At 44.3% G+C, this 19,180-nt stretch overlaps 1 protein-coding gene across 5 annotated transcripts in view; it reads right to left on the reverse strand.

Moving 5' to 3' along the window:
- Window positions 1-942: 942 nt before the first annotated feature.
- The window catches only part of MYOZ2 (myozenin 2), a 45,954-nt gene continuing 27,716 nt past the window's right edge, over window positions 943-19,180 (reverse strand). For all 5 annotated transcript variants that reach the window (XM_069104896.1, XM_069104895.1, XM_069104899.1 and 2 more), the window contains 3 exons: window positions 16,584-16,713; window positions 8,571-8,754; window positions 943-1,351 (listed from right to left, as the gene is read on the reverse strand). In XM_069104896.1, the coding sequence (XP_068960997.1) occupies window positions 1,117-1,351; window positions 8,571-8,754; window positions 16,584-16,713 (549 nt within the window). In that variant the 3' untranslated portion in view covers window positions 943-1,116. The remainder of the gene's footprint in view (window positions 1,352-8,570; window positions 8,755-16,583; window positions 16,714-19,180) is intronic.

Raw genomic sequence — 19,180 nt, forward strand, 5'->3', positions numbered from 1 at the left:
GACTGCAGAGCCCTTCCAAACCTTCCTTATGCTATTCCTAGAACAGACTTGCTTGATCCTACAATTCCTTGTCTCTACCTCCACCCCCCACTCACCCCCAAGTTTTCATATATCCTGGGGAAAATACAAAATTGCCTCATCAAGATGGAAGTCATTACACAATTTCTTCTATTCACCATAATGACAGAGATTTTTAGCCTTTTTTAAATAAAAAGCAAAACAAATCCATTTGAGGGAGTTTACAGCTTGATCCTAAGCATTTAGCTAATGTTTTTAGAGCCTAGTATCACTTCTTAATAACTTGACAACCCTATTCAACCTTCCTTCCTTAGTCTCAAGGACAATTCCACATTCACACTCACTTCGCCTTCAGTCTGGCACCAACCTCCCATCTATCTCACCAGTTTATCCCACCCACCGATTTGCTCATTCCTCTCATTGCTTCTTTTATCTTTTCTTAATTAGCTCCATCTTGCCAACAATCCTCTCCTGAACCTACCTGAGTCTACTCCTTCAGCTCCTGCCCCTTAATGCCTCCTGATCCTCCTTAATCCTTTTATTCACTCCTTCTCTAGCCTTCATCCTACTCAGTCTGCTTCCAGCCAGAAATAGAATCTATACAAGTGTCTGGATTATCTTCAAATTTTCTTCAATGTCTTCCAGATTTTTTCTCTCCCAAGTCAATATCTGACCTACTCCACTGGCTCAAACTACTCCAAGTCACCTACATGAACTTCTCTTTATTTCTTTTCTCACTCCTTCCACAAAAGTAGGAAGTCAAAATGTGTATGTATGTGTATATGTGTACATATATATATGTGTACATATATACACATGTATGTATGTATGGTTATTGTGCTAATTAAAGATTGTATTCCATTTATATCCAGTCCAGGCACAAGAAATATGAATGAAAACATATGAGATGAGCAACTTTGCTGATTGGGTTCTTAATGATTTTATTAATATTCTGTGTGTAAATGAAACAAAATTTGGAGTATTGAAATTTAAATGGTTACCAGTTAGATTCTAAGGCAAACAAGGCGCATCTGTTGTTAAGCATCCTGGTAAGACAGTGAGTTGTGGGGGATGGTGCATTAGAGCTTTTGCTTCTTCTCACAGGTCATCTGTTTCTGGCACCATATTCTCTTCTATTGGCACTGGAGTAATTGCTATGGGAACATTCTCTGATATCCATCCTTTTGGAGTTCTATTGAAGGACCGCCGGCTAGAAAGAGGATTGGCAAAAGCCATGAACCTGGGGTCTGTTAGCAGGAGCAGGTCATAATCAGGAACTTTGAATTTGACCATTTTGGATGCCTTCTCAAACCCTCCAAATGGCGTGGCAACTCTGTGCAGAGAGTGAAAAAAAAATACAGAAAAGTTTATTACTTCTAATATCAAAAGGACCTGAACTGAAAAGAACCTCAGAGTCCACAGATCAACCTCTTCATTTTATGAATCAGGAAACTGAGGCTGAGAGATGAAGAGATTTGGCAAAGGTTACAGAGAGCCATGACTCAAAGGAAACTTGAATGTGGTGCCATTTCCGAAAACCAACAGACCTAGGATCTTTGCTGCTCTCGGAAGGCTCCAGGAAAAGTCCTAGTCTTAGATTGCATATGAGACAAATGTTCTCATGTTATATATGAGTGAAATACAAGTATTTGTCCAGTTTTTTTTGCTTCATTTATTGGTTATTAGCTCGTCTCAGATTCTGATTGAGCACTGCCTCCCCTGCCTCTGACACTACCTGTGAGACTTTGACCAAATTACTTTCCCTCCCTGGACCTCAGATTCTCCATCTATAGAAGTAGGAGGCTGGTCTTGATGGCCTCTCAGGTTTCTTCCAGGTCCAGATCTACTGTGTTTGTTCATGGGTTTGATTTGGTTTCCAAATGCCACTGCTGATTGGGAGCCTTACTTGTATGGTCTATCGTTCTTAAGCAAAGCTGCTTTTTTAAGCTCTGTCCCTGACTCACCACAGTCAGCCAAGATAAAAAGTCTGGAAGAGGAGGCTAGTTTGTTTAGTGGCATGCAGAATGTCCAAGACCAGTTAGAAAGTTAAGCAGTTAAGAACCCATGTTCTTGTTTTATCATTGCCACTGACCCCACGATGGGAGCTGGCTTCCAAGGATCTCCATTAAGGCAGCCTACAGGTCCATAACCATAAAAACTACCTGCTAATAATGTGCCTCAGATGATTCCATATCTCACAGGATTGTGGATCTAAACTTGGAAAGGATCTCAGGGCCATCTTGTCCTGCCTCCTCATTTTACAGATTAGGAAATTGACGTTTCCTAAGTATGTTAAGTGACTTGTCTAAAGTCATACAGTAGCCAGCAGAGGTAAGACTTTAAGCCCCTACTCTGTGCAAAGTTCTGGGCTGGCTGCTACAGATCTAAAGACCCAGTCAGTCCTCAGGGAGCTTCATTTTACTCTGTGGCCCAAGTCGCAACAGCTTTCTCCAGATGAGGGACTCTGATTATGGACTAGTTCTGAAGGAACTCACCCCAAGGACTGATGGTTACTTGCTAGGTGACCTTGGGTAAGTCATTTAGGCTTTTGGAGTGTTTTCTACTCTGTAAAATGAGGATAATTGTTACACTATCTGCTTCACCTAAGGGTTATTGAGAGGAAATCACTTTGCAAACTTGAAAGCACTTCCAAAGTATGGGAGTTAATTGCCTGAGTAGGATTTTGATAAATGATGGGGAAGAGGGAGGGCATTCTAGGTAGATGAACTTGCAGGGGCAGGGAGGAATGACTGTGATGTGTTCATAACAGGATGGGGGATTTGCCAGCCTTTGTATCAGACCTTCCATGAGCAGTGAAAAGGCTCTACTTTCTCTGCCACAAGGAGCTCTTAGGATGCTGGCAGAAGCCCAGTGCTCTCATTTCACAGGTGGGGAAACCAAGGTGTCCACTTTAGTGTTTTTGCAACCCTTTCTCTAAACCATCCTACACACAGAAGCCAACATGGTTTTCTCAAGCACAGACCTGACCCAAACACACTGTGCTGCTCTGGACTCCAGAAGCTGCCACACCCAGCTGCTTCCCTTAACAGAGGAAGAAGCCGAGGTCCAGAGGGGAAGTGACTTGCCCAAGGTCACACTAGGATGTGGCAGACGTTCCTGGCGCTGAGCTCAGAAACCTTTCCAGGTCCCACTTCCAGCCTTCATGTTTATCACTCATTATTCTTGAGGTGGCAGAGGATGGGAGCAGAGAAGGAAATGGCAAACCCCTCCATTGTCTTTGCCAAGAAGACCCCAAAATGGAATCTGAAGAGCTGGACCTGAGGGAAACAAGGCAACCACAACAACAGAGGGAGGGAGAAGACAGTCACTGACTACAACCAGCTCGTTGTCTCCATTGAAAAAAGGGTTTCCATTCACGACACCCTTCTAGGCCAAAGCTATTTAACCTGGAGTCCACGGGTTCTTACTGGGGGCTCTGAGACTAGATTTCAGTCTGTGGACTTGTATGGGGGAAAATGGCATCTTTCTTTTCACTAACCTAAGTGGAATGTAGCATCTTCTTCAATTATAAATAGAGGCAACAGTGAGTGTAACAGAAAGAACCCTAGATGTGGTTTCTATTTCAGTGGATCAGAGTTTGAATCTGGACTCTTATTCTATCCCTGTGTGACCTTGGACAAGTCACTTTATGGGCCCTCCAGGCCCCCATTTCTTCATCCTCAAAATGACAAGGTTGTCATTTTGTCTCTGAAAAAGGCCTCCAAAGGGATCTGGGACATAAGAGAAAGCTAAGAAGTCTTGCTCTGAATAAATTGTTGTGGAGCCTCTGGACCGGGCCTGGATTTCTTGGTACAGGGGACCTGGGTGAGGAAACTCCCTCTGTGAATGTGGCATCACCTCTTCTGTAATTTCTAGTCTTAAGAGATTTGCCCAGAGCATGGAAAGGTTAAAGTGATGTAACCAGGATTGTGCAGCCAGTGTATGTCAAAGCTCAGACCTTCGGGGCCTCCCAAATATAGGTTGGACCTAAAATGTATTAGAGAAAGAACGTACACAAACATTCACACATACGTACACGCTTCTCTTGGCCTATTTGTCCTCAGATGTGCCGAGACCAAAGAATTTTGATAGAAAGCATTTCTCTAAATCTCTCAAGCGCCATCTTCCCCATGGAGCCTCCATGACCCCGCTCACCAACCCAGAAGGGATTTCTGACGTCAGCTCTGAGCTCTGGTGCCTGGACATCTCTTGGGGCTTGGCTTGTACATCCTATCTCAGATCACAGTTACATGTAGGTCTTATCTCTGCATGACAGCAGAGACCATGTCTTCTGCCCTGTGTTATTCACTTAAATGCAGTATAGCAATGAAAGAGAACACAGCTCTGGGAGTACTTTACAGGGGTGATACTCAAGGCACAGTCTCCTGTCACCCAACGGGGCAAGCTAAGGCTGGGTGATTACCTAGGAAGAGCTCCTGCTTAAGCTGAGAGTTTAACCCAATGACCTCTGCAGCCTTTGTTCCCAAAGGTGTCTCTCCCAGAGCCCACAGATACTCTGACTGTGCCTTTAACCTCACAAGTGCCTCTGAAGCTGCCATCCTGACCTATGGGAAACGTTCAATACAGACAATCCCCACCTCCAGAGGCTGTGTTTTTATGATGTCAAACAGCTGGTCAGTGCAGGGAACAAAACCAGTCCAACCAGTTCCATGCTATAGAAATTAAACTCCCAGTAGAGTTCATTTCTCACCTTTCATTGAGTAATGTTTAACAAGTCTCTTTACTACTGAAAATGCATTATAGACATTGATTGAGAGCTCTCTCTTTAGGAACTCAAGGTGGGAGGGACCTGAGAGATAACCTGGTACAACCTTGTCATTTTGAGGATGAAGAAATGGGGGCCTGGAGGGCCCATAAAGTGACTTGTCCAAGGTCACACAGGGATAGAATAAGAGTCCAGATTCAAACTCTGATCCACTGAAATAGAAACCACATCTAGGGTTCTTTCTGTTACACTCACTGTTGTCAAACGTTTGTCTTGGGACACTTATACTCTTTTTTTTTTTTGAGGCAGTGGGGTTAAGTGACTTGCCCAGGGCCACCTAGCTAGTAAGTGTCTGAGGCTGGATTTGAACTCAGGTCCTTCCAAGCAGATAAAGCTGGTGCTCTATCCACTGTGCCACCTAGCTGCCTGGACCCCTTTATACTCTTTAAGTTATTGGTGACCTCCAATAAGCTTTTGTTTGTGTGGGTTATGTCATCCATATTTGCTATTTTAGAAGTGAACGCTGATATACTTTAAAAGATATTTATTAATTCCTTTACAAGTAATAATAACCCATTACATGTTAACATAAATGACATTTTTATGAAAAATAACTATTTTCCAAAACAAAAAAAGTGCATTGTTTTCCATATTTTTGCTGTTGCTGATGTCTATTTTGTCTGGTCTAATAGAAGACAGCTGGATTCTCACAGATGCTTCTGCATTCAATTTGTTGTGATGTGGCTTTGGTTGAGAGATACAAGGTATCCCAAAAGTCTTAGTGTGGTTTTAAGCTGCCAAATTAAGGGGGGGGATTTGTATGACATACTAGAAAAAGTGTGCACCTTCATATGAAGAAGATCTGGCCCCACACAGATATGGAGTTGGAAAGGGAGGAAACTTCCAAGGTAAATGACACTTAGTGGTATTATGAAAAATCATTCCAGCCTCTTGGAATCCCCCCAAAGGGTTTTGGGGACCCCCAGGGGTCCAGAAACTTTATTTTGAGAGCAGCTGTTTTATGCCCTGACTACTCTTTAAGAAACTGGCCAATTGTCTGTGATAATTGCCTTTTTCATTGTATTTTTAATAATTGCCTTTTGTAATGGTGGGAATTGAGTATTTCTGTCTTTTAGCAGAATTCCATCCATTGATCTAATTTTCTCTCTCTCTCTCTCTCTCTCTCTCTCTCTCTCTCTCTCTCTCTCTCTCTCCCTCTCTCTGTCTCTGTCTCTCTCTGTCTCTGTCTCTCTCTTTCCTCACCTCTCTCTCTTTCTCTCCATATATATGTATGTATATTTATACACATATATGTCTTTGTCTTACTGGATTCACTCAACAGAGAAGGAAATCAGACCCGTGGTTTTATGTTTTTCATTTAGCAATCCTTGCCTCATCATTTCCATCCCCTTCCTGGGCCTGTTATTTTCCAGTCTCGCAAATGAGAGAATATCCCTCTCTCCCCCGCCTCCCGCTCCCTCCATTGAATCAATGAGATCGCTGTGGATGTCAGGGTTGGGTCAATACCCACTGTCACGGTCTCTGCTGCCAGACTTCTTTCCTTGCTATTTCATAGCAGGGTATTTTGATGTGCTTAAACTGGGCTGGCCCTTTGTTGGAAGTCTTCATTGTTTTTACTACCCAGAACTGGGCAGAGGCTTAGCAGCAAACACATGTGTGATACACAGTGTGACAGGGAGGGAATGAGGCAGCTTGTGGGGTTGCTTAAGGTTTCACCAGATTCCAGTTGCATCTGAAGTTTATATGACTGAAAATTCCTCCAAAGGCCTTGGTTGCAAGCACTTTTTGCTCCCTCATTTAACGACTCTACCCCTGACTCTTTGGCATGAACATCCTTGGAATTGACTTCATTAGACTGAGTTTTAGACTCTGGTGGATGTTGAGGCATGTTGTGGATGGGAGAGGACTCGTACCCTTGTGAACAGCCTGGATCTGTTATTCACTCCCCGTGTGAACCTGGGCCCCAAGCCATCCCCTACCTTGGCTTCCATTTCCTGATCCATAAAATGTGAGCCTTGGACTCCATCAGGGGTTCTTAATCTTTTTTGCATTATGGACCCCCTTGAGCACTTTGGGGAGGTCTATGAAGACCCCTTCTCAGAATCGTGGTTTGAAAATGCACAAAATAAAATGCATAGGATTACAAAGAAAGCCAATTCTATCAGGATATAGTTATAAATATAGATATAGATTTTTAAAAAGATTTAAAAGGGCCTTTTTAAAAAATTTTTTTTTAAAGCACCCTACATTAAGAATTCTTGAGCTTTGTGATGTTGAAGTTTCCTCTTCAAGCCCAAAACACTAGGAGATAAGACTTCAGTTTCACTCAGATAAGCATGTACCAAATGATTTCTTGTTAAATGCCTTTCACTGGCATTTGAGCACTGTAATCTGTAAGGATTAGGAGTGCTGGAGATTCCATTTGGGTCCACACTGTGCACTTTATATCAAAATAAGCACCAAATGGGTGCACGACCTAGATATGCAAGGTCAGAACACCGACAAATCAGGGAAACATGGGGGGAAAACAACAAGAAAGCCCTACCTGTCAGATGCATGGACAGGAGATGAGCTCCAGCCCAAAGGAGGGGTTGTGGAGAGGCCACAAGGGAACACTTTGTTATGTAAAATGAACAAGTTCTAGCACATACCAATCAAAGGAGATGGTGCATATGAAGCGCTTTGTAAACCCTGAAGCATTGCTCCAGCAGCAGCTATTATTGTTATTGTTTTAGGTGTTTATTTTTGCCAATATTCTCTTTTCTTTCTGCCCATTAATTGGATATCTTTCTCCTCTTTAAGAAAGATTGTCCATTTTCCTTGTACTAACAGAGATCGAGGTCTCCTGAATCCCAGATAAGTGGTGATGCAGGACTGTGCCCTCAGGAGACTCTGGCCTCTCCCTTTCCCCCCAGAGGCTGCTCCTTCCTTTCCCGCTGCCTCCCCCCAAGTCATCCTGAAATCAGTCTGCCTTATTTTTCTATTGGAATCCCCAGGTATTGGCGTATAGTAAATGTTTCATAAATGACCAGAGCATTCCCATGAGAGCTGAAGTCAGACTACGTACCCACAGGAGGGGCAGTTTCAGGCCTCTTTCAGGTGCCCTTTAGAAAGCTAGCCCATGCCCAGAGAGAATTTAATGAGGACTTAACAAGGGGAAATAGGACCTACAGAAACCAGGAGCTTTGAGCTGCCCTTTCACCACCTGGGCCCTAAGCTGGGGCCCACTCTCCCTTGAACTATGCGGGTATTTATGGGAGAATGTGTCCCCGATTCTTGGAGCAAAGTTTTGTGCCAACTGCTCTTATGATAATGCCTTTGTAAAGACTAAACGCTAATTGTCTGACTGACCGATATCACCTCATAACCACAGATTCCACTGGGAAGTCCCCAATGCAATGAAAGCAAATCAAAATCCCTTCTCAAATGCAAGTTTCCATAACTTGATACATGAAGAACGATTGCAGAGCACACCTTTGGAGTCTGTGAGGCACAAGTGAGCCTTGCCTAGGATGGGGGAGGCTGACCTACCCGTGGGGCTCTGCCCATTGAGCCTCAGGCTATAAGGGAAACATTCCTCACCTACAGCACCATCTCATTGAGCAGGGTTGAGTCAGGGCACTGGAAGCTGAACTCACTCCTCTCTGCCCTTTTCTTGTCCAGATCACCAGTGGGGGCACCCCAAAAAGGCAAACGCCCCCGCCTCATTCAGTGTGATGTTCCAGCTGAACGTTCTGTTCCCTGTACCATGATGTAAAAAATGCACATTCCACATAACTGTTCTTAACCAGGAGAGGCGGATTACCTGTTAAAGCTTCGGAAATCTGGAAGTTCTGCCTTTTCTTCTGGCTTAAGGAGTTTGGGGTAGAAGGCCTCCAGGAGCTCTGGCTCGTTGCTGATGGCCTGCTCCCAGGGAGACTGGTAGTACTTTGGGACAGCGGTGGTGTTGAATCTCTCAGGAGGAATTTCCTTCAGGGGTCCCGAGTAACCTTCGGAAAAATATGAGAATAAGTCAACCTGGAATACCTGGGAGCTGCCAAGCAACAACTAACATTTATTACGTTATTTTTAAGGTGCTAGAAGACACTTGTGAAACGTTCAGCCTGTTGATGGTCCCCTACCAAAACTCATCCAAAGTGTTATAATTTTTTTTTAATTTAGAGTCCTGGATCTTATTTAAAAGAATGATTAATTTCCTTAACATACAAGCTTGAAAAATTATCATTGCAAGCCAAAAAAATTCCTTACACATTGGTTATAATTACCCATATTTGTACTACGCGAAAGGAGAAATTCTATTAATTTTTATTTTGTTTTGATTAGGCACCAGAAAATGAGGGATTTTTCTAGCTTAGATTATTTCTGATTTTTTACATTGGAAAAGTTCCCTAAAGATTAGCTTCTCTTATTGCCTCTTGCCCGGAGAGGAAGCACAGCATATTGGATTGAGGGCCCACCATGGGATCAGGACCATCTAGGTCAGGGGTGGGGAACCTGTGGCCTCAAGACTACATGTGGCCCTTTAGGTCCTTAGGTGTGGCCCTTTGATTGAATCCAAACTCTTTGTCCTGTGAAGTTTGGATTCAGTAAAAGGGCTGCACTTGAGGACCTAGAGAGCCACAGTAGCCTTGAGGCCAAAGCTTCCTCACCCCTGATTTAGGTGCAAGTCCTGCCTTTGATACATGTGAGCTAGGTGACCATCGACAAAACTGCCCAGGACCCAAGAATCTCCGAGACACAGATGAGGAGGAAGTCTGCATCGGTGAGCATCCCACACTGAAGTAATCACCCCAAATTCATCTGCTCTTCTATCATTCCTTTATTCCTATGGAAAAGCTCTAGCCTCTGGCTCCTTCTTCACACTTTCTCTCTCTTGACTTCTTCCCCTTCTGTAAAATAAGGACCAAAACAGAAACAATTGCTATTTGCATTCATTCTGAGCCTATCAGGGCCCGAAGCCCTCCCTCACTGAAGTCCATTTCACTTGCATGTCAAGGCATCATCTCCCTAGGTCATGGTCCTCCTCAGGAACGAAGGAAAAGCAGCAAAATGAGGGCCTTGGCCTTTCTGACCCCTCCCAGCTCCAGCATTCTATGGCTATAGACTAGGCCTTTGAAAATGGAGTGGCATTCTGGGATTGTTGTTCAATGGGACAAGAATTCCCTGGTAGCCCTAAGAGTGTTTTGAGTATCATGATCTGTAAGCCAGAAAGGGGACCTGAGTCATGCCTGGGAATTTAAAAAAAGAGACCCATAGTCTGACTGAGAACAAATGGAGAGGAAGGAGCTGAAGTCACAACAGCTGTGGGGAGCCACTGTGATGGAAAGAATGCAGACAGAGGGACAAGCGAAAGGAGAAACTGAAAAGACAGCTGAGGCGGGAAGAGGAGGGAAGGAGGAAGGTGGGCCACGGGCCCTGCAGACGTCTCTGGACCCAAGCTGCATGTGCTTCTTCAAGGACTGAGAGAAGGTCCCAAAGAAAGTGTTCTCCCCATTTCTCCCTCCATTGTCTAGTAGCAGGCAGTGGACTATATACTCTGCTGGCTTTTTTTTCCCTAAGAGTTTACCACATCCTAATTTTTTCCAAACTATGTATAGAAGTCAGAGATTTTTTCCTAACTGGGGGCTGTGAGCTATTGTGATTGTATCAATAGCTTTGTGTCTGATATAAATGCCATGAGATAGAAAATCAATTCTATTGCCCACCTCCAGGCTAAAAGCAATAACTGGGTGGGTCCAGCTCTCCAGGATGAGGAAGGGGGGAGGGTAGATTTGGAGAAGCTTGGGTCAGATTCAGCTCTGTCCCTTCCAGAAGGGAAGGGGGAATAGAAAATACTTCCAAGTACTTTCCACAGCTCCACCCAACACTATTCCAGTAACATGATCCAAGGAGGTCTGAGTAGTCCATCTTTCACAAAATAACCTTTCCTTTTCCACAAAAGTCATTGCTCAGAACTGTAAGATGCTCCCAGTTGCTTCTGACTTCGAGCCCCAATTCTTTGGCATGTGCTTGTACAAACTGGAATTGTCCCTTTAAGAGTTCGTGGCTGGCATTCACGAATCAGATGTAAAGGAAGTTCAAATATGTTCACTAGGAGGGTGAACTGTCAGAATTGTTCTGACTTGTTGGTTGTGACAAGGACAGTGTGGTGGGAAGGAAACTGGGCTGGAATAGAAATCCCAAGGCCTGAGTTAAAATCCTGCCACGGATTCTGGCTCTCTGACTTGCCCCCTGTGAGATCTCAGGCGAACCACTTGTCTTTGTTGGCCCTTGGTTCAATGTGCGTTAAGCTCAACACATAGTAGGCCTCTCATAAAGTCAGGGACTGGATTCGATGACTCTTCAAGGTCTAAAGCTATGACAACCTGATTCTGGGGCTTTTGGCCTGTTTTTAGGTTAGCACTTAACCCAAGCTACAAAAGAACTTGGGAGGGAAGAAAGGGAAGGGAAGGGGTAAGCACTTACTATGTGGCACTTTAAAAGTATTCTTTCTTACCAAGTGCAGTGATCAGGAGCAGGGGAACATTGTACGTGGTAACAGCCACATTCTGTAACAGTCAACTGTGAATGACTCGGCTCTTCTCTGCATGCAGTGATCCAGGGCGGTTCTGACGGGCTTGGGACGAAAGACGCCCTCCATCCCCGAGAAGGAGCGGGTGAGGGCTGAATGTAGACTGAACCATACTTTTTACACTTGTTTTTCTTTTGGCTTGTGTTTTCTTTGGCAACATGACTAATATGGAAATCTGTTTTGCATAACTACACATGTATTTGTTATTGTTCAGTCATGTCTAACTTCATGACCCGATTTGGGGTTTTCTTGGCAGAGATACTGGAGTGGTTTTCCATTCCCTTTCCCAGCTCATTTTACAAATGAGGAAACTGAGGCAAACAGGGTGAAGTGACTTGCCCAGGGTAACACAGCTAGTAAGTGTCTGAGGCTGGATTTAAATTCAGGAAGATGAGTCTTCCTGGCTCCAGACCCAGCGCCCCATCCACTGCATCACCTAGCTGCACATGTATAACCTACATCAAATTGCTTGCCTTTCCAATGAGGGTGGAGGGGAGAGAGGGAGATTATTTGGAACTTAAAGTTTTTAAAAAAGAATATTAAAATTTTTACATGTAATTTTTAAAAATTTAAGATTTTTTAAAAACCTAAAATGAGGGGCAGCCAGGTGGCACAGTGAGTAAGAGTGCTGGCCCCAGAGTCAGGAGACCTGGGATCAGTTTTGGCCTCAGATACTTGGCACCCACACAAAAATAACTGGCCATGTAACCTTGAGCAAGTTACTTAACCCCAATTGCTTTAAAAAAAAAAAACCTAAAATGAAAAACTCAAGCAAAAAAAATTTATCTCATTTGATTCTCTCAAGAAACCTGGGAAATAGGTGCTGTTATTGTCCCCATTTTATAGTTGGGGAAACTGAGGCAGGCAGCAATTGACTCATTGTCACACAGCTGCTAAGAGTCTGAGGCTGGATTTGAACTCGGGCCTTCCTAACTCCAGGCTCAGGACTCTATACTGCATCACGTAGCTTCCTTGGAGGGCCAGCAGACTGGGGTTCAAATCCTGCTTCTCATGCTCACTCCTTGTGGACAAGCCACTTGATTTCCTGGATCTGAGATTCTTTAGTAAGATGAGGTCATTGACCAGCCCCTTTACATTCTACATCTTTGAGCCTGTGATCTGAATTGGTCCCCTCCCCCAACCTCAGTCTGCATTTCAACTTGAACTCCACTGATCATTGATGCCTTGATGGGGTCACTTCTTTCCTTCTCTGACCGTTGGCCTTGAAATTTCTTATGCCATCCTGGCAGCAAGGATGGCCGACCAGTTAGAATGGATTGTTTTCTGATGTGAGCATTGACACCCCAGCAATCAGCAAATGCTATAAACCAAGGCTTGATTTATTGTTTTTTTTTTTATCTTAAGACTTAGAGTGATGGGAAAAATGTTAATAATCCGTATTAAACTTAAGTGTTTCAGGCATACATTCCCTCTCCCCCTCCACCCCAGCCGGTCGTTAAACATTTACCACACACTCCCTGTGTCACTAGTAACTGCGTGTTTGTCCCCTCACCTTCCCAGGGCCGCGTACAGCGACTGCTGCCGATGTCTGGTTACTCCTGCACCCACCTGCACCCATCCACCGGCATTCCATAGAAGTGCTCTCATTTCTTAGGGTGTTCATTGTTCTCTGTTCAGCTTTGTAAAATTACTAACTATTCTTTATACATGATTTGTTCGACAGAGCAGTAACTATTTAACTATTTGTCATCATTTGAATATGCACAGTACTCTTCCTGCCGGCACCCCTTTGTTCACGTGATTCCCTCTCCCTGGAATGCCTTCCTCATGAATCTTCCTGCCTGTCAGAATCCTACTCACGCATAAAGCTCAGCTCCAAACTCCCCTCCTCCTGGAAGCCTTTCACCCTCCCAGTCAGAAGGCCCTGAACATTCTGCTGTTCCTTGTCTTGTGACCCTTATCCTAGCTCATACTAACTGTCTTGAACCCCTGCCCAATGATGCATCCCTTGTGTGTGTCTTACATCTACCCAGTACCAATTTGGGAACTTGACATCTAATGCTTCCGTTTGACTTTAGGCTATAGCTCTAAGACGACATCTGGAAAGAGCAAATACATACACACACACACACACACAATTATATAAAATCATGGATGCACAAGACATTTTAATTCACAGAATACTTGCCCCTGATCAGTGCCCATCACCTTTCCAAAACTCCTAAATTACAAGATTAAACTTAGGCCCAAAAGGTGTCTTAGAGGTCACAGGGCCCAATGACTACTGTTTGGTGGTCTGTGAACTTCCTGGGGGTTCATTATGATAGCCCAAGGGGTTCATGCTAGAAATTCTTTAATGACACTTTAAGCGGTGAATAATTCATTCTAAAGCATAGCTAGATGTTGCAATGGATAGAATGCCAGTCCTAGAGTCAGGAGGACCTGAGTTCAAATCTGACCTCAGATATTTACTAGCTGTGTGACCCTGGGCAAGTCACCTAACCCTGTCTGCTTCTGTTTCCTCATCTGTAAAATGAACTGGAGAAGGAAATGGCAAACCACTCCAGTATCTCTGCTAAGAAAACCCCAAATGGGGTTGCAAAGAGCCGGAAATGACTGACCAACAACGCTGATATCTTACCTGGAAAGGTCAAATCTGATGGTCTTTTCCAGGCCTCATCCTCAGCTGCATTTGACACTATGGATTACTTTCTGTTCCCAAACACTCATGTTTTATGCTGTTTTGCCTAATAATGCGGCTTGGGTCCCCCACTGCCTGTAACTGGATTCCCCTCTCCACTGGTGGTTCAGTGTGTAGGGGGCATGTATTGACACCTAATGTCTGTGTGTCCCTGAGCCACTCTAACACCAAAAATTTGCAGAAGAGGCACAAAATTCCATCGAGAATTTCCCCAAGTGGGAGTTTCCTGTACCTACAAAAGCCCAGGTCCAGTCCCTATTCACATCCGTAGACATAGGCTACGAATGCTACATGCACACAGTCTAGCTGATGTTTGTCTTTCTCTTCCATTAGTCTGTAAGCTCCTCGAGGGAAGGGTTTATTGGCTTCTGGGCCTCTTGGAATCGCCCTGTGTCTGGGGCCACATGCACATACAGGGACTGTTCTTGGATGTTTGCTCATAGCAGACGTGTTTTATGTGCACCATCTCACTGTCAGTTCACAGTGACTCTTTCATGCAGGGGCCCCAGGTGGAATCAGTCCTATTTTAGATAGATGGATGAAGCATCTATGGTTGTTTGTCCTTGGTTTTTGGAGAAGACCATGATGTCAGGGAGGTGATGCCATGGCTTGTAAGTGAATTGGGTGTAAGTGAGGCAGGCTGTGCAAGGTCACCAGCCTCACTTTCTCCTCCAGAACCATCTGGGTCCAGTGGCCAGACATTGATCGGGATGACTGGGGATGTCCAGGATGCAGAGGGAGACCTTGGCCTTACCACTTATTAGACACTTACTGTATACCAGCATTGTGTCAAGCTCTGAGGTGACAATATAAGCAAAAGAGACAGTCCCTGCCCATCAGGAGCTTACGGCATTAAAAGGGGGCACGAGATGGCTTTCCCAGAGGCTGTGGAGGCCTGAATACTCACAGGATAAGGCCAGAACTGACCAGTTAGAGCCCAGGTTTCAGGGCAGAGTCTAAGGTTCTCACTGGGAAAGGGTAGAGATGGTTGCCTCTGTGGAGACTCTGCGATGGTGGGGAAGTTTCCAGGGGAGAAGACCGCCTCCAATGAGTGTAATGTCCCGCTAAGGGTCATACAGCCAGGAAGTATGTGGCGTGGGGTTGGTGCTTAAATCCATCAACCTTTCCACTGAACCACACTGCCCCAATCTGTCCTCTAGCCAGAAAGAGAAACCGGAAAGGCATAAATGCAGCAGAAAAGGCATGACAAAGAAATTGGGAATAAATCTGGGATTCGGTGTTATTTTGGAAGGAAGGCCACAGGAAGTCAAGAACAGACTTGGTCCACTCCCACATTACCAGTTTTGGGTGGTATAAACTTGGGACTTTGGAAAAGCTCCTCATCTTAAATGCTTCCCCTCTGCCCTCCTTCCCCACCTCCCTTCACTCCTTTTTTCCTTCCATCTTTTATCTTAAAAGGTATCTTTTTAATGCAGCTTGTCCTGTTCCAGCGTCATTTTGGCTTTACTCAATCTTGGTTCTCTTGGGCTACTTCTTCCATTTTTATGGCCCTGGCCTTGTTTTTGAGACTCATGAACAGCATGGGAGAGTGGTCAGGAATACCAGGGGTCAAATTCATCCTCAGACACTTAGCATCTGTGTGAATGAACATGGGCAAATCATATGCTTTAGCTGGTCTTTCCTTAGTGGCAAGTGACGGGGTGTCCTTGAAGGCAGGGCCATTTTTGTGTGACTTTGTTTCCTTAGCTGCCTTGCATGTGGAAGGCACTTAATAAAATGTTTCCTGAATCACATTGGGATTTCAATGTGGTAAAAGTCTTCATGTTTCATATTTCAGTACCGTTTCTAATTAATTCCCATTTATAGAGCATTACTTTTCATTTTATTTTATGCACAAGCGTGGATGCCCATGGAGCAGCATATCTGTATTTGTGAGTCCTGCAGGACAGTGGTCGAGAACATGTGGAACAATTTCAGTGCGTAGTTATTAGAATGGGCAAAGTACTGAATCTGGAGTCAGGACGACCGGAGCCTGAGGCATTTTATGTATTTCCTCATCCTTGTTTGTAAAACAGCTGTTGTTGGTCATCTATGTCCAGCTCTTTGTGACTGCCCCTTTGGTGTTTTCTTGACTAAGATGCTCGAGTGGCTGGTTGGCCATTTCCTTCTCCAGCTCATTTTACAGATGAGGAAACTGAGGCAAACAGGGCGAAGTGACTTGCCCAGGGTCACACAGCCAGGAAGTATCTGAGGCTATACTTGGACTCAGGAAGACAAATCCTCCTGACTCCAGGCTTGGGTCTCTATGTGCTGCCCCACCTAGCCTCCCCAAATCAAATGAGATTGCAGGCTTTAGAGCACACTGTGAAAGCCATGTCTTATTATGTAAGGGATGTATCAGCATGAACACTGCCTGGATTTTTCAAAAGTGTGATAGCAACATCTGGAGAGTTGGCCCTGATTGGCAGCACCTGTAGAGAACTGGCCCCAATAACCTACGTCTGGATCTTGGCTTACATTTTACTATACCAATAAAAGGGAGAGAAGGGATGGGAAAAGCCCCACAACTTAGCGAGCAGGCTGCAGGACCCCCCACTCCTTCCTTCCCGGTGATGGCTCTTTACCTGGTGCGATGTTTTCTGGGTTGGGCGGACTGCGGGGGTCCGGCGTGTTAGGAGGGGTCAGTGGACCGCGCTGGGAGCCCCCTTCCATGCTGCCGCCGTCCAAGGTTCCATTTTGCATGGCGATCCTGTACTGCATGGGAGCAAAAGGGAACTGCTCAGCTCTTATGGACACCCCAGCCACCAGGAGAGGACCCTTCCTCCACCTGTCCCTCCATTCTGTGCTTTAGCTCTTCTGAGTTTCGGGGGTTGTGGATAATTCACCATCATAATCACAGCCAACACTCATATATCACTTCTGCGTTTCATGAAGTGCTCCACAAGGGAGGTGAGTCTTGTTATTATCCCCATTTTACAGATGTGGAAGCTGAGGCAGACAGGTTGAGTGACCTGCCTGGGGCCACAGGATGACCAGCAGCTGAGGCTGGATTTGCACTCGGTCTTCCTTCCTCCACACCCAGAGCTATAGCCACTGCCCCACCTGGCTGTGGTCAATGAGTATATTTGGAGGTTTTTATTATACACCCATGGTTTATCCTGCCCTCTCCTTTTGGCACCAGTCTATGTTCTTTCATGCTCGTGTATATTCCGGGTTAACGTTTTCTATGCCTTTTTTATGGGCGAGTTATCATTGGTAATATGTTTCAGTCTATTCATGCCCAGGCAGCTAGGTGGTGCACTGATAAATCACTGGACTTGGAATCAGGAAGACATCTTCCTGAGTTAAAATCCCACCTCAGATATTTACTAGCTGTGTGACCCAGGGCAAGTCACTTCACCCTGCTTGTCTCAGTTTCCTCATTGGTAAAATGAGCTGAAGAAGGAAATGACAAACCATTCCAGTACCTTTGCCAAGAAAACCTCAAAGGGGGTCTGGAACAGTCAACAACAACTCTCAATTAGGACTGCCCAGCTCCAGGGCAGGGGCTCTAAAGCCTATCAGCGCAATTCCTCCAGGAATTGAGTCTCTGGACTCTGGTTTGAGGAGGGCAGCAGCAGCCCCAAGTATGGCATGAAGATGGGGGTGGGGTGGGAAGGTCAACCATAGGTAGAGGGCCAGGGCTGATTAGATGTATGTTGAGCACTAGCATTCCATAGACCTTCCTAACTGATTTGTTCACCTTCCAAGAAAGAGCTTCTAAACCCATTCTCATTACACATAAGGCAGACTATTTGACCAATGCCAAGGGATTCATTTACTCTTCCTTCTCACCAGGCAATGCTGAAACCCATGTCACCTGAGGCTTCAGTCGAGCTGCCAGCCTTGACGATTTAAAATAGTCACACCAACCTACCCAAGGGTGGGCCATTTCCTGGGGATTAATGACAGGTTAGAGAATCTACTCTTTCCAGTTAGTCATTAGTTGACAGGAAACACCGAGTACCCCAGTGGTTAAAATATACAGTCATGCCTTATGGTGGCCAAGCAGTGCCTTATTTTAGTTATGAGAAGCAAACTAAATTATAGCCTTCTTCCCATTCTTCAGTGACTCCCTACAAGGAAGGTAAGAAAGGCAAACAAAATCAAGGCCTTCGTTATTTCAGCTGAACTGAATCTAAACAAAGCATCTTTACTGGTAGCTTATGAATATATTTATGTCATGTATTTGGTTCATGGGGGGGGGGGGTGTTAAAGAGGATTGACCATTAAGCCAGGAAGAATGGCCTACTCAACATACAACTAAAAAAGCTAGAAAAAGAAATTTAAAATCCCCAATTAAACATCAAATTGGAAATCCTGAAATTCAAAGGAGAGAATAATAAATTTGAAAGTAAGAAAACCACTGAACTAATAAATAAGGCTAGAAGCTCGTTTTATAAATAAATAGATAAAATAAAGTAGATAAACCAAAACTGGGTTATTAATGCGCTGTTGGTGGAATGGTGAATTGATCCTGTCATTTCAGAGAGCAATTTGGAACTATGTCCAAAGGGCTACAAAGCTATGCAAACCCTTTGGTGCTATAACTGATGATATAACTGCTAGGTCTTGATCTCAAAGACATCCAAAAAAAGGAAAAAGGACCTATTTGTACAAAAATATTTATAGCAGCTCTTTTGGTGGTGGCTAAGAATTGGAAATGAAAAGAATGCCTATCAGTTGGAGAATGGCAGAACAAGCTGCAGTATATGATTGTAATGGAATTTTATTGTGCTATAAGAAATGACTAACAGAATGATTTCAGAAAAACCTGGAAAGGCTTACATGCACTGATGCATGGTGAAACGAACAGAACCAGGAGAACATTGTACATAGTAACAGCTGAATTGTCTGATGAAGAATTGTTCCTGACTTTAGCTGTTCTCAGTAATACAATGATCCAGAACGATCTCAAAGGACTAAAGATGAAACTGATTATCCACCCCCAGAGATAGAACTGATATTGATGGAATACCAACTGAATCAGGCTAGTTTTCTCCTTCTTTCTTTCTTTCTTTCTTTCTTTCTTTCTTTCTTTCTTTCTTTCTTTCTTTCTTTCTTTCTTTCTTTCTTTCTTTCTTTCTTTCTTTCTTTCTTTCTTTCTTTCTTTCTTTCTTTCTTTCTTTCTTTCTTTCTTTCTTTCTTTCTTTCTTTCTTTCTTTCTTTCTTTCTTTCTTTC

The sequence above is a fragment of the Petaurus breviceps genome, unplaced genomic scaffold, assembly GCF_028583685.1.
Source record: "Petaurus breviceps papuanus isolate PSGF00001 unplaced genomic scaffold, PetGlider_PUasm1.0 689, whole genome shotgun sequence".
In the NCBI taxonomy this organism is placed as follows: Eukaryota; Metazoa; Chordata; class Mammalia; order Diprotodontia; family Petauridae; genus Petaurus; species Petaurus breviceps.